We start from the raw sequence: 15,173 nt of genomic DNA, 5'->3' as shown, positions 1-15,173 counted from the left end.
GTCAGCATTTGTGAACTTCGCATAGCAGAAAATAAATAAAACTTTTATGCATTTGACTCTGGATAAGCACTTCATTGTGCCTTGATAAAAGTTATATAAAATAATCATATGTCTCAATACAGATACATCCATGTAACACGCTTGATACAGAGTCACTATAGAATAGTCATATGTATCAATGCAGATACATCTATGTAACACGCTTGGCCCAGAGTAACTATAGAATAGGCATATGTCTCAATACAGATACATCCATGTAACACGCTTGATACAGAGTCACTATAGAATAGTCATATGTATCAATGCAGATACATCTATGTAACACGCTTGGCCCAGAGTAACTATAGAATAGGCATATGTCTCAATACAGATACATCCATGTAACACGCTTGACACAGAGTCACTACAGAATAGGCATATGTATTAATGCAGATACATCTATGTAACACGCTTGGCCCAGAGTAACTATAGATTAGGCATGTGTCTCAATACAGATACATCTATGTAATAGGCTTGGCACCGAGTCACTATAGAATAGGCATATGTCTCAATACAGATACATCTATGTAATAGACTTGGCACCGAGTCACTATAGAATAGGCATATGTCTCAATACAGATACATCTATGTAATAGGCTTGGCACCGAGTCACTATAGAATAGGCATATGTCTCAATACAGATACATCTATGTAACACGCTTGACACAGAGTCACGCTTCCTGTCAAAGGATTGACTCTGGTCCAGTAAAAACCAGAAATCACTTGAACATTTTCATACGGCTCTATGGAAGAATGAGAGAGAGAGGCTATAAATGCAAGCAAAGTTCCTTTGAACAGATGTGAAATATTAGCATTCTAATTAAATTTTAAACTAAAAATTGTACACCGTATATAACTATTTCAAGTCAGTGTAAAACCTATTAAATACAGAATATGTTAGCCACTTTAATGTTTCACCTTAACTATAGGGTAGAATTGATTTTTTGCTGTCAGACAGCACAAGATATAATTTAAACTCATGTAATGAAAATTGATCTAGCAAAATAGATCTGGCATTGACCTTGGCATTGATCGCACAAGTTCCTCACAGTAAGTCGCTTGCATCAAGTTTAATGACACTTGAGGTGTCTTTTTCATTTTAATGCTAAAGTACAATGAAAAAATATTTGTGACTAAATAGCAGTGGCGGTGCTGGAGAACCGCGAGAGGTGAACATTATGATCTCTGTCGTTACGATGTACTGTCCTATGGTTTAGGCACTATTACTGACTTCCGTGCTGCTCTGCTTTTCACCTCCTTTTGTCATCTGTTTGTGAACACTAGGCTATGTAAAAAGAGCATCACCACCTCCTCTTTCAAGATTGATGGGCTGATTATCAAATATTATGTTTTAAAACCAAACCTGAAACATTATGAAAAAAGAGGTTTAAGTTATAATTAAAACTCAGCCAATCAATCATAAATAATATGACAAGAATATGAATAAAATTATTAAACAATATTACTAAAACAGTATTCAATTTATATTATTAGCAGCAAAATGAAAATTGATTTTGTAAATGTCAGTCAATAGATTATACTCCCACCAATGCACGGCACTCTCATTGCAACTCGTTGTGTTTTCCGTCCTGTGTCCTTCAGCTTATAGACAGCGCGCACTTTAAATGTGAGTAATAGGGAGTCATCAATGTGAGTACTAATATGTTTAGCACATGCTGTCGACGGCACTAAAACTAAGTCCAGTACAACCACGTTTGTCCGGAGCATTGTTGTACGTACTGTTCATGCGGTAGATTAATTATTTTAATACAATTTTTTGTTTTTGTAATTTTATATTGGCAACAATACAAGCAATAAATGACAAAACCAAGAATGCCAAGCAAGTTTCTATTTACAGTAAAAATGTAGAAAAAGCAAGTTGGACCTTTTGTTTTAATAGACAACAATGAAACAACTGATTTAACAATAATCAATCCTTGCAAATTAGTTGGGCATATTTGTTATCTGTCTAAAAGAAAAGGTTTGTCATTGTGATGCGTTATATTTCATTTAACACTGCTCAAAAAGTAAATTAAATGAGTCGAAGTTCAAATAAAAAGCAAATAAAATCAACGCTTTATTTCTAAAACTAATTTTAAAGCAAAAATAATCGCTAATGTGCCTCGTTTTGTTCTATGTATGTAAATAAAGGATATTTCACAAAATATATGCAACTTCTGAACTAGATATTACTAGTAAAAGCATTATAAAAAATAGAGAATGGGTAGAAACACTCTGAAAAAAACATCAGTGTGTAATTCTGGTTTGCATCACGACCAAAGCATCAGTTCATCTGGGGTTGTCAGGGTTGTCCTTTTGACTATTATTCGTTAATTATATGCACCGTAAACCGTGGCATCGCCGAGGTAACGCAGGTGTGTCGGCAAACATCGCTGCTGTTAAACTTTCCCATTATTTTGCCAAGTATCCCCTACAGTCTATGCGATGCGCACGAATTCAGCCATGGTGACTGGCTGTCACGGACTGCTCCATCTACGGTTCCCTTGTTGGTAGTTGCTGCGAGACTAGTATCTCATAGCTTACATCGCCGCATTGTATAAAGAGATCGCTAATCACTTGATGGTGTAAAGGCAGATGGGCTTGTGATGGTTTGATTAGTCGCCGTGTTTCCAATGTGCGGGTGAAGCGGATTCAGAGTTGTGCACTCTCTGATTTACCGTGCTATAAGTGTTTCAATAGACATCCACATGTTGCAGATTAATGGGGGCACTCTGTTAATAAATATATATAATTCTACACCAGATATCGTAGCGGCTCATTCCTGTCTCACTTAGTAGTACGCTTTTGAAATAAGAATGACTGAAGTGTGTAAAATGTTTATATTGGAATAGTTTATTCAGCATTTTTATGCGTATCATTTGCGAGTGCCATTTCCATATTTTACAAGCATGAAATATTCGATAAAAGTTTAGGAGTAACAAAACTTGCTTAGCAAGTCTGCGATAGTTATCGCAGACGATCCCTGATGTATTGTGGGATATACACCGGCATACGGCAATATAGTGTGTGTATCAGGCTTTTAAGCATCGACAATTTTAGTCAGGCTGTAAAGAAGGGATCGATTATGATATTGAAAGCGTAAGCGATCTTTTTACATCGAGATTGAGTTGACTGTAACAGTAATTTGTTAGTTTAGCTTAATGCTACTTATAAATTCTTTTCATCCATTGTTGACAGACGATGTTTTCTCACGAACAAATCTAAACACTTCCAACTACGTTTCATATAAAAACATTATGTGCCAAAGTTGATTGCAACACCTGAGCCGAATGCTTTCAATATTGTCCAGTGATTTATGTAACACTATTAATAAGGTTGACTTACTTTTTGTTTGCAAAAGGAATATATGTAATGAGAAGGTAATGTTCATATCAGCTGCTGTGAACTGGCAAATGGCTGCTGATTTCTACGGGCTGTGCATATGGATTCTTTATTAAGCGTGTGAGCTAACTCGATAAGAATTTTGGCTTTTGTTCGATGCCTCTCTCATAAGGCAGCATAATCTTTGACTACATGCCTTTACCTAGTTCAGTTCTAGTTCAGTGACACACATTTGCTTCTTTGTTCTGAATTTGTAAACTGCTCAATTAAAAGTTTTCCGGCATGAAATTTGTGTCTCATTGTTTTTCCTAATTCGGTTTGTCATAGAGAGCTATTGATTTACATTTTATATAGTGACAGAAGGTGCTCATACATACGCTGTAAATGTGATATCATTTGGGTGAAGTGGGGGAACTAAAAAGCACAAGATAAGCCGATTCCGGGTGATGATGTCACCATGACAAATGACCAGGCCTAAAGTTTAGACATCACAAAAAGGAAGGTTGTTACAATGAAACACTATTTCTTGCAGTTCAACTGTCAGTAACAAAGCAGGCAGTTATAACATGGTCAGGAACATACGCCATGGATAGCTTGACAGACAACAGCACCGCATCTGCCGATGATTTGCCTCAGGTAAGAACGTTTACCAATAATTTTCAACTAATAACAGTATTTATATATTATTGTATTATACATAATAATATAATAAATAGATAATCGATAATAATCAACTGCTATCAGTGAATACTACAATATAACAACGGAGTATGGAACGTCTCATGACATTAATTTAGGCTTTTATAGTGACCTAATTGACCAAATTTTCCATCACTTTGCCAAGACCAAGGTATTTAAGCTATTACAAGAGCACACTACCGATTTCAAGGCTTATCTAGGATATGCGGATCATTAGACGTAAACACATCCTGTCAAGCGAACCATTTATTTGAGAGTGAATGTTGACCAGCTTATCTACTTAACTCCTCCAACATGGCTTATGCAGTTTAAACTAGTCAATGTTTTAAGCTCAACTTTAATAGCTGGGGCCTGGATTAATGGCTTGGCTTACAATACAGTGATAGCCTCGCTGTACAGTTTCAATGAAACAGTGTACCTATATGATACATTATGATATGATATTTTCATGGCAGTCTGATGTGCCATGAGAGATCATCCTGTGTAATAAGTATTTGTACAATGATTCCATTATTCAGCAAGGTGGTTGAGTTGTGCAGATGGTAGTGTACCTAGTGCTAAATCAAAAGTTGTGAGTTCGAATCCTAGTGAGAGCTTTTTTTTCTTAACTTCTAATCATGGCTTCAGACTGATGGACATACGTGGCTCTTATTATAGTAAAGTCTAGTAGGCTGGCAGTCGTCTTCAATGAGAGATCGTCATTTGTAATAAGTGTGTGCACAATTATTCCACTGTGCAGCAAGGTGGTCGAGTAGTGCAGTTGGTACTACTAACTGGTTGTACCCACTGCTAACTTGGTACATGGTAGGTACTACCAACTTGGTAGTGGGTGTGGCTGCCAAGCCGAATATCTGCGTGTTCAATACACATGCGGTGAAATAATTTTTCCTAACGCTCCTAGAGAAGCTTTGAACGTACACAGCTCATATTATAGTGAAGATTAAAGGATTTGCAAGTTTTGCAATATACTGATATAGCCTCAGCAAAGGTTGATAACCAGTGGGACAATAGATGTTAAATGTTGATATAATTAAGGAAATATGGCGAACGAAAGAATGCCAGATTTGAAATATGTGACTAATGATTGTAATCAACTCAACTATTAAATATGTTGTACACAAAGTAAAAGAAAACAAAATATAACGGAAGCACATGATTTTCGATTTTTACAACTTTTGCCCCTGAGTTTAATAAAGCTGTGGAATCATTTTTAGAGCTATCTTTTGAGAATTTTCAAGAAGGTTCGAGAATTAACAGTAACTATATTTGCCTTAGAGTAGGAGAAACTATAATAATATATTGTGTAGTAGACCAAGCCCTCATGAGTCACACATGGTCTCTTTCAAAGGAAAGATGAGTACATCACTTAGAAACTTGGCTTATCTGTATATATATAAATCTCAAAGTTTGTGTGTATGAGTGTAGTTCGGTTTGTCAAGCTATAGCTATGAAAAGTTACGAATGAAATATTAGATCCTCCTGATCGCCAGGCAACTATATGTCGCTATGTGGGTGAAAATACACAGAGCATTACTTTACGGCACAACGGCACTAAAGCTTGCTCTCACATATCTTATTAGTAAGTTTCGCTACACTAGCTTACTCAAGTTATCCATTGGCAATGTGCCAGGCTAATGGCTAATAGTAGGCAAATACCTTACTCGCCTACCTGTTTATAAGCTATATTTAATAGCTGTGCAACTCTGGACATTCATCTAGTCTATTGTATTGTTTAAAAAATATTTTATCATTACAATTAGTCAAAGCATTAATATTAATAGAAATTGTGGTTATTATTAGTGTTTATGTAGCCAACAAGGCTAAATATTTCAAGGCCGGATATACAAGACTTAAATATTTAAACTTTTGCAACCAGAATACCTGGAAAATGCTCTTTTTCCTTGATATTATTATTGTTATTATAATTTAAACTAGTGGAAAAAAAGAGAGCAATATGTTTGCACAAGATAAATTAACACTAGCAACATCCACTCTTTGGCTCTTTGGCTTGTCTCACGGTCTCTGGCATCAGAATTGCTTGCTTGGGATAAACTAGATTTTTTAAAATAATACGTTTCTTTTTGCCAATGAGACAAAAAGTTAACATTGAATTTCCAATCATTCTCTAAGTCAAAAGCTTTTAACTTTTAGAGTAGCGCTTATGTAACTTTTAGGCTTGTGTACATAAACGCCTACAGATCCGCCGTAGTACATTGATATGAGCTAAAATACTCTAGTAGTTAGGACACTCAACTTTTAGGGAGCAAATTCATGGCTCAAATCTTAATCTAGTCGTTGGTATCATGAAAACAGATATTAAAAGATGAAAGTGTACATTACAGCTTGCTCAAATTATCTTAATCGCTTTACATGGAACTACTTACAAGATTCAACAGCAATAATCTACTTTTTATTACATAAAAACTGTGGGATTTTGTGTTGGGGGAAAACACTCTTCAAAGTAAAATATGAGCATTTGCGAGGTTTAGAAGGCTGCACTTTGCTATTGCTTAGAAAGCGGCATAGACATAGTGCTGCTTTCTAAGCAGTTTATTTAAGTTGCTTTAACTTATTTAAGTTAAATAACTTAACTTAAATAATTTGGGTCATTAAAGATAATCTTACACAACATTTTAGTAGACCAAAAAGAATCGACATTTTTCTATCATTTGCGATCATTTTTGATGTTTGAAGTGAACTGACTACCAGAATGTTTCCAAATTAAAATTAAAAAAACATAATCATGGTTAAAATGCCCAGTCCAAGTGAAAGTGTGATTATTATGTCTGTAAATGCAAAGAGACCGGCAGAACAGAGACGCGTAACGCTGCAACTTGAACTCAATAGCTGGTATCAACTGTAACAATGGTAGCAACTAGTGGCATCTTTTTAACATGTGTTTTTCTTTTGAGCATTTTAACTGCGATCAGGTTTTGTTGATTTTAATCTTGAAACATCCTGGTAGTCAGATCACCTCAAAAATCAATATTTGCAAATGATAGAAAAATACCGGTACTTTCTGATAAAATCTACTAAAATTTTGTGTAAGTTCATTTTAAGTGCAGGTGTACTATAGTCTGACATTCCCCATGACCTCATATTTCACGTGCTTCCTGATATCTTGCGCACCCAAGAGATTAAAGTCAAAAGTTTTGCCTGCGGGTGTGTCTCCTCATGCCATTTGGTGCACACAGTTGATAGCTTTATGCATTTGCTGACTAATTGCATTAAGAGATTACCTGGGCATCGGGGAGTTAATTTCTAAAAGCTGTCGTAACTGTATACTCTAACGCAAAGCGCTTGGAAGCAAGAGCATCAAAGGTCATTAGTTCAAAAGATCTTAATGATTGTATGCCAAAAATCACAGATGAATTGAACGAACTCATTGACCTAAAAAACATTTGAGAACTAGAAACAGATTGAGAAGTTTTTAAAATACCTAATGCTTAGAGTTGTCCTTACATGAAACTTATTTAGAAGAAGTTGTCTTCTCTGTGCGCTTCTGATCATTATTAGTACAATTAATCATAATTTTCAAGTACAAAAATTGTCAAACAGGGGGAAGAAAATTCCATTAAGTTAACTATTAGGTTTTTATGACTAAGGCCACAGAGACTGTATCAAGTTTATCCCATCCAGTAATGCATTATGCCTATATATTTTCTATGAATAAGGGCAGACAAGTCCATTAAATCTTTACTATAATAAGAGCTTTTTTTAAGAGCCACTCTAAGAGCGTTAGAAAACAGATTGCACCACACAGGTATCAAACCCAGACATTCAGCTTTCTAGCCAAGAGTGCTAACATCTGCACCACACGCCTACCCTTTTCCATGAGTAGGAATAACTGTGCACGTAGTTATTACATCTGATGATCTCTCGCAGAGCACAAGACTACCAGAGTACTTTTATGTTATCAAAGCTGTTTGGTGGAATTGTTTGACCTAATTTAACTAAATAATATAAATTTAATGATATACTCTCAAAACTTTAAACTATGTGTTGGTTCAACTTGCTATGTAGCATGTTTATTCGCTATATGCTATGTTCTGCAGGGTCTGGAGACTGGTCTCGCTATATTTCTCACCTTCGCCCTTGCTCTAGGAGTCTTAGGAAATCTGCTAACTATTATCGTAATATCGCGAGAAAAGAAGCTTCGTACTCACTCTAATGTATATGTCGTAAACTTAGCAGTTGTGGACATATTGCTGCTTTCTGTCAATCTTCCAACAGCGATCATGGAATACTTCAAAGGTAAGATAACCCTTCTGTTTATTCTCAAAACCATTTAGCGTAATATTTAGCTGTGATTGATTATAATGTCCTGAGTCTATGAATTTCTGGTTAGACAGTAAATAACTATAGATTGGTTTAATCAATATTAAGTTATTAATACACTATAATATAACACAATCTAAAATAATAAAGTGTAATATAACATTCATGTTAATGCAACAAAGCAATTGAATGGTGCTGGTGGTAGATTGTTGGTTGACTAAGGGGAAAGTTGTAGGTTCAAATCCTACTGGGCAATTTGTTTTCCCAACCTGTAAAAATGACCTTCAACGGATGAACAAACAAATACGGCTTTTATTATAGCAAAGATGATTTTTATTACAGTATTATTGAGAGTTGTCCTCTACTTTCAGCCATATCTGATCAATTCAGAGTTTTCCTCTACTGTCAGCAATATTTGATCAATTTAGAGCTGTCAACTACTTTCAGCAATATCTGATCAATTTAGAGTTGTCCTCTACTTTCAGCAATATTTGATTAATTTAGAGTTGTCCTCTACTTTCAGCAATATTTGATCAACACGTTAATTACTCTATTGATTGGATCATAGCTGGTGAAGGAATCCAATGAAACATTTTTAGTATTCATTGAGCAAGTTGAATTAGAGGCACGCAGTCAGTCATCTTAGCCTAAAATCATTAACTGTCTAAGGAGATGTTGAGGCAAAGTGTTTAATGCTGCATTATCAGCTATATTCTACTCACTGTCAATGAGTCCTCTATAGCTCGAGTCATTCACCCTATTCATAACCCTAATCATCCCATTATTCACCTTAATCATCTCCGAGGCAACCATAATCTATGTAAAACTCTATGCCAGCAGGAAAGCATCCTATATGTATATTAAAAACATTATGCAAACTAGTATCACAGAGGTTTTGGTAACAGTATCATTGGCATAACCAAAGACATTGCTACTGGCATAGGCAGTGCTAATAGCATTTGTGTTGACACTGGCATTAAAATTGGCATTAGCAATGATATTAGCATTACCATCAACATTGACATCAGCATTTGTATTAGCGCTGCCATTGACATTGTTATTGCTATTGACTTAGATACTGCCATTGATATTGGTGTTAGCATGTTCAATGGCATTCATTGACATTAGCCTTGGTGGTGGCCATAATATTACAACCAGCATGCTATTATTCACATAATTATACTTGTTCTCATATTTCCTTTATTATTATATAGTAAATATAATACTTTATTTTTATAAAATTCTACATTAGCTGCTTATTATAATATTATAATCACACAGCAGCCATAGAAATCAAAATTTAGGGCATATAAAAAAACATTATCATTATTAGTATTATTATGTTATTGCTGTTCTTATTACTGTTACTGCTATATTACTATTACTAATCTGTTTTGTTATTATCCATAATATTCTGACTATATTATGTGATCAAAGAAAAGCAATTAGATAGACATGCAAATTCAATGCGCTGCAATTGCTACTCCTTGACATGCAATATTGGCACTGCTCGCTACCATAATTTATGTAAACATTCAAAACTTGTAAATATTTTAGGAGGAAATGACATCGTCTCTCGGGATTACTGCAAATACACATCTCCTATCAACATCATGACAATGATATGTGCCCTAAACTCTGTGGCAGCCGTGGGTTTCAATCGTTTTCTGTTGCTCTGTAAAAGCAAATCTTTATACCAGAGTTTCACAAGGCGCTCGAGCATAGTGCTGTCTCTTGCCTTCATTTGGCTGTGGAGTTTCTGCATTGTGCTTCCACCCATGTTTGGATATGGAGAGTTTGGCTACCACACAAAGTTTAGAACTTGTTTCTTCAAAGCAAACGACGAGGAGTCTTGGATGTACGGAACAATATTTTGTTGCGTTTTAGGAGTATTTCCACCCGTCATCGCGTCAAGTTTTTTTTACATAAAAATCCTACTCAAGCTTGCTGAAAATAAAAAGAATTTAATGCGCCATTACAATCTCTCTTCTCTAGCTAAAGTGCCGACGACTCCTAAGAATTATCAGCAAATAGAGGTCAAAAGAGTTGAAGAAAGTTCGATTTCAGAAGATAATGGATCCCTGAAAACAAAAAGTTCGCCACCACCTCAGACAAACTCGCCGAAGAAAAAGAAAACAAAACAGAAATCTGAAACCCTTCTTCTTCGTCAAAACTCACATCAGCGGCGGAGCGCCATGATGCTCATAACAGTTTTTATCGTAATTGTCTTCTGTTGGTTACCAATTAGCATCAGTTTTATGTTAGACAAAAGAAATCGACTCCCCTCAATAGTATATGTTATGTTTGTCATTCTAGCTTGGATGAACAGCTGCGTGAACATTTTCATATATTCTGGCATGAATAAGCAATTTAGACGTGGTTATAAGGCTTTACTCATTATGTCATTTAGAAGGGTCAAGGACACTGTGACTGGTACTTCTGGTACGGATACTGCAGCCGCTATGAGCTCGGGAAATTACTCAAAAGACTCACGAACTTGATGCAACAAGCGGCTACCTCTAAAACCATTAACATTTCTAGCTCCAAATGAGCTATTCCAATTTTTTATAACTTATCAAACACAGACTATCTTCGTAAAATGTGGCTGAATTTAAAGTTGAAAACTGGTTAAAAACTGAAAATTGCCCAGTTGCATGCACTTCTGCAACAATCGATTCTAAGCATGAGTAGAGCTCGTAAACAGGAAATAAGTGTTTAACATGCGCTGTACATGAAAAGGGATGACGTCTACTACATGAGTGGCATGTGTGGCAACCAACATTGTACAGAGGATAAATGACAATGTTTTTGAAAAGTGCCAATCATGATGAATTGCATATTTTTTAAATAGGATGCAATAGTCTTTATACTTAACTTTAAGCTTTGTTTTGAATTTTAAATTTTTTATAGGATTGTATTTTTTGTAACATGTTCACAATTGCTTTTAATTAAATATACTCTATTTTTATTTTGTATAGCTTCTATTGTTCCTAATAATGAGTTTTTGTTGCTGTAGTACAATAAGATAAACATTCTTCGATAGCCTATGCACCCTATTTATAAATTTATTTATTAAAGGAAAATATAGCTCATGTGACCTAAACACTGCCTTCAAGTTTATCATAGCAAACTATTTACAATTTTCCTAGCAACCAAAATATATCTGTCTAAAACTAAGAAGGGTGGTCTTCCCCAGCGTTCCAATATTTGTTGAAGCTGTGCATAGTAGACTTCAAAACTATTCTATAGCAGTGAGGTTGTTCTCCATCACTTCTAGACTATTCTCCAGCAGTGAGGTTGATCGCCATCGCTTCTAGACTATTCTATAGCAGTGAGGCTGCTCTCCATCACTTCTAGACTATTCTATAGCAGTGAGGTTGATCGCCATCGCTTCTAGACTATTCTAGAGCAGTGAGGTTGATCGCCATCGCTTCTAGACTATTCTATAGCAGTGAGGTTGATCGCCATCGCTTCTAGACTATTCTATAGCAGTGAGGCTGCTCTCCATCGCTTCTAGACTATTCTATAGCAGTGAGGTTGATTTCCATTGTTTCTAGACTATTCTATAGCAGTGAAGTTGTTCTCCATCACTTTTAGACTATTCTATAGCAGTGAGGTTGTTTTCCATCGCTTCTAGACTATTCTATAGCAGTGAGGTTGCTCTCCATCTCTTCTTCCAAGTCGTAACAACGAATTCGTTCACGCTCTATTTAGCAGGCAAGACTGTTGAACCATATCTAATCTTTAGCTTTAGCTTTAGATCCAAGTTTAACCATACCTCAGTAGCTCCTTCGTGTATAACCATCTCTCAACATCGTGAGATTTTTGAGTCCCAGCAAGCTATATTAGTTCACGAGGAACTACAGCAACTCTGGATGCGTAATCGACAGGATAGTCAGAGAGAGTGAACACTGTAAATTCAGTTTCATTGGATACTAAAGAAGTGAGGTTTGCAAAAAGTCTACAAGAATCGGTCTCTGAACAGTTGATAGAGAACTTATCGGAGCAGGTTGGTACCTCCAGCTACCTTCTACTCAAAGATGTGATTACGCCAAATTCTAGTTAATTTTTATTAGAAAGTATAGGGTATAGAAACTGCATTTCTTAGCTTTATATTGAAATTACTTTTATTTGCATGACTTCAATGATTTCAAGTTTATCTCCAACTGGCAACCTTTTTTATGGCAGTTTTTACATTTTATTGAGTTAGCCTTAAAATATCTTGATAACACTTTTAGGATACTTGGGTTACACGAGATGTGGCTGCAAGATAGATCTTCAGAGTCAATAAAGTTTCTACCTTCTTTAACTCGATAGTCTACTGTTATCACTTTCTCCGGCTACTGCTTCCTGATACTCCTGTATTAATCTTTGGCAATCTTATCTTATTCCACTTTCTTTTCTTCCTACCTGTTCACTTTTAAGCTCGTTTTACTTTTGTTGTCTTCTCTCCATCATTTTTTTCCTTCTTTCCATCACTCGTCTTCTTTTTCTTTTTTCTCACCTGTCTCTTTCTCCTCCTGCTTTTTTCTCTCCATTTCTTCTTCTTTCTCATCCTTCCTCCCCTTATCCTTTTTCTTGCGTTCCTATCCTCTCTTCCTTCTCAATTAGCTTTTCTCTTTACACTCTTTTTACATTCTCCTTTACTCCATTTTATTACTGAAATTTGTGACTTTTCCCTGAAAGGTGTTTAAAATATTGATTATGGTGAGCATCTACCCAGTTTAGCCAACTGCTACAAAAGGAGTTGTCTGTTCTTTTCTTAATTGTTGAAATGGAAGATATCTAGTCCTAACTAGTAGGTTGGCAGTCCTCATCCTGCGGATGAGTCCTCATCCGCATTAGATCATCATGTGTAATAAGTATGTGCACAATATTTCCCAAAACAGCAAGGTGGTTGAGTGATGTAGTTGGTAGCGTTCCTGGAGATAAGCTGAATATTCAAGTTTGATTGCCGTGTGAAGAAGTTTTTCCCTAATCTCAAACAGTGACTTTTCAAAGTAAAGTTTTTATGCTTTGAACCAGCGTTTTACAAGTTTTAAGTGATAAACTCATGATGCATTCACTGAGCTAGTCTAACTCACTAAAAAGCCTTCAATTGTTCAACGATTTCACATATTACATTTTATTGTCTTTGTCTGCCCATTTCGGTCTTCACCTTCCTTTTAGGTAAGAAGTCTCTTTTCTATGAAATTCTGTGTTTCTTTACCATACATTGCCCATGTTTTAACTACAACTAAAAATATTTTGGCATCTGACATGAGGGTAATGTAATGTAACTTGACCCACTAAATTTTCGAATGGATATTTAAATATTTCAGCCGGTTTTACAATAAACGGTTGACTTTTATGATCTACAACAATGACAACAGCTGTAACATTGGGCAGCCATTTAAAACGAATTCTGGTCGACTATAGGCAGCAGCAAACATGGTCGATCCAACTGATGTCATATTCAAGGCATTCTGCTGCGCTCATGAGACGACTGACAGCGATTACCCGAGCAAGTACAGCAATCGTATGAGCTTGAAAAGATTTGTGCTCGCTGTCGTCTGGTTGATTGTCGTCATAGGTCTCGGTGAGTTACACCGGTTAATATGCCAGTTATACTGCTAGTAGTACTGCTAGTAACACTTCTTGTAATACTGCTAGTAATACTGCTAGTAATACTACTAGTAATACTGCTAGTAATACTGCTAGTAGTACTGCTAGTAGTACTGCTAGTAATACTGCTAGTGGTACTGGTAGTTATACTGCTAGTTATACTGCGAGTAGTACTGCTTGTAATACTGCTAGTAGTACTGCTAGTAATACTGCTAGTAATACTACTAGTAACACTTCTTGTAATACTGCTAGTTATACTGCTAGTAATGCTACTAGTAATACTACTAGTTATACTATTAATAGTACTGCTAGTAGTACTGCTAGTAGCACTGTTAGTAACACTTCTTGTAATACTGCTAGCTATACTGCTAGTAATACTGCTAGTAATACTGCTAGTAATACTACTAGTAATACTGCTAGTAATACTGCTAGTGGTACTGGTAGTTATACTGCTAGTTATACTGCGAGTAGTACTGCTAGTAATACTGCTAGTAGTACTGCTAGTAATACTGCTAGTAATACTACTAGTAACACTTCTTGTAATACTGCTAGTTATACTGCTAGTAATACTACTAGTAATACTACTAGTTATACTATTAGTAATATTGCTAGTATAGTTCTGCTAGTAATACTGCTAGTAACACTTCTTATAATACTGCTAGTAATACTACTAGTAATACTATTAGTTATACTGCTAGTAGTACTGCTAGTAATACTACTAGTAAGCTTTCAACTTCTATGAAATTGGGTTGAACATTCTTGCTCAGAAATGATAAGGGTATAAGATATTTATTTCATGCAATTACTGAAAAGATTTACGCGTACATATACTAGAAGAATTCCTGACGTTGCACGGGTATTAAAAATCAGCTCATAAACAGTGACAGGTAATGTAGTTGCTGCCACTTGCCATTACCCTGGCACATTGCCAATGGCTAATTTGAGTGAGCTTACTAATAAGAGCCGGAAGAGCAAGCATAAAATTACGTTGCACAGTAACGGAGAGTGGTAGGATATTTTCACCCACATATCAACATATATCGCTCAATGAATTTATCAATCTGGTGTAGCTTAATAAGTAAGGTATTTGCCTGGTGAATGGGAGGTTCTGAGATCAAACTCTCTGTGATAGAGATTTTTCATTCCACTGTTTTAATAGCTATAGCTGGACAAACCAAAGGACACACACACTTTGAGAATTATATATATAG

General features: G+C 35.8%; 1 protein-coding gene and 1 long non-coding RNA gene across 2 annotated transcripts in view; both read left to right on the top strand.

Annotated features, from left to right (window-relative positions):
- The first annotated feature begins 3,916 nt into the window (after positions 1–3,916).
- Positions 3,917–10,859, top strand: LOC137407855 (G-protein coupled receptor moody-like). Its single transcript, XM_068094236.1, has 3 exons — positions 3,917–4,017; positions 8,136–8,334; positions 9,916–10,859. The coding sequence occupies exons 1-3, from the start codon at positions 3,967–3,969 to the stop codon at positions 10,857–10,859; spliced, it is 1,194 nt and encodes a 397-aa protein (XP_067950337.1). The 5' UTR covers positions 3,917–3,966.
- Positions 10,860–12,202: 1,343 nt separating this feature from the next.
- LOC137408597 (uncharacterized) overlaps positions 12,203–15,173 on the top strand; it is a 7,234-nt gene continuing 4,263 nt past the window's right edge. Inside the window, exons 1-2 of the long non-coding RNA XR_010980102.1 lie at positions 12,203–12,367; positions 13,777–13,936. This is a non-coding gene — a long non-coding RNA (uncharacterized lncRNA). The remainder of the gene's footprint in view (positions 12,368–13,776; positions 13,937–15,173) is intronic.

This window comes from Watersipora subatra, chromosome 11 (genome assembly GCF_963576615.1).
Source record: "Watersipora subatra chromosome 11, tzWatSuba1.1, whole genome shotgun sequence".
NCBI lineage: Eukaryota > Metazoa > Bryozoa > Gymnolaemata > Cheilostomatida > Watersiporidae > Watersipora > Watersipora subatra.
This window is presented reverse-complemented; position numbering and strand designations above follow the sequence as displayed.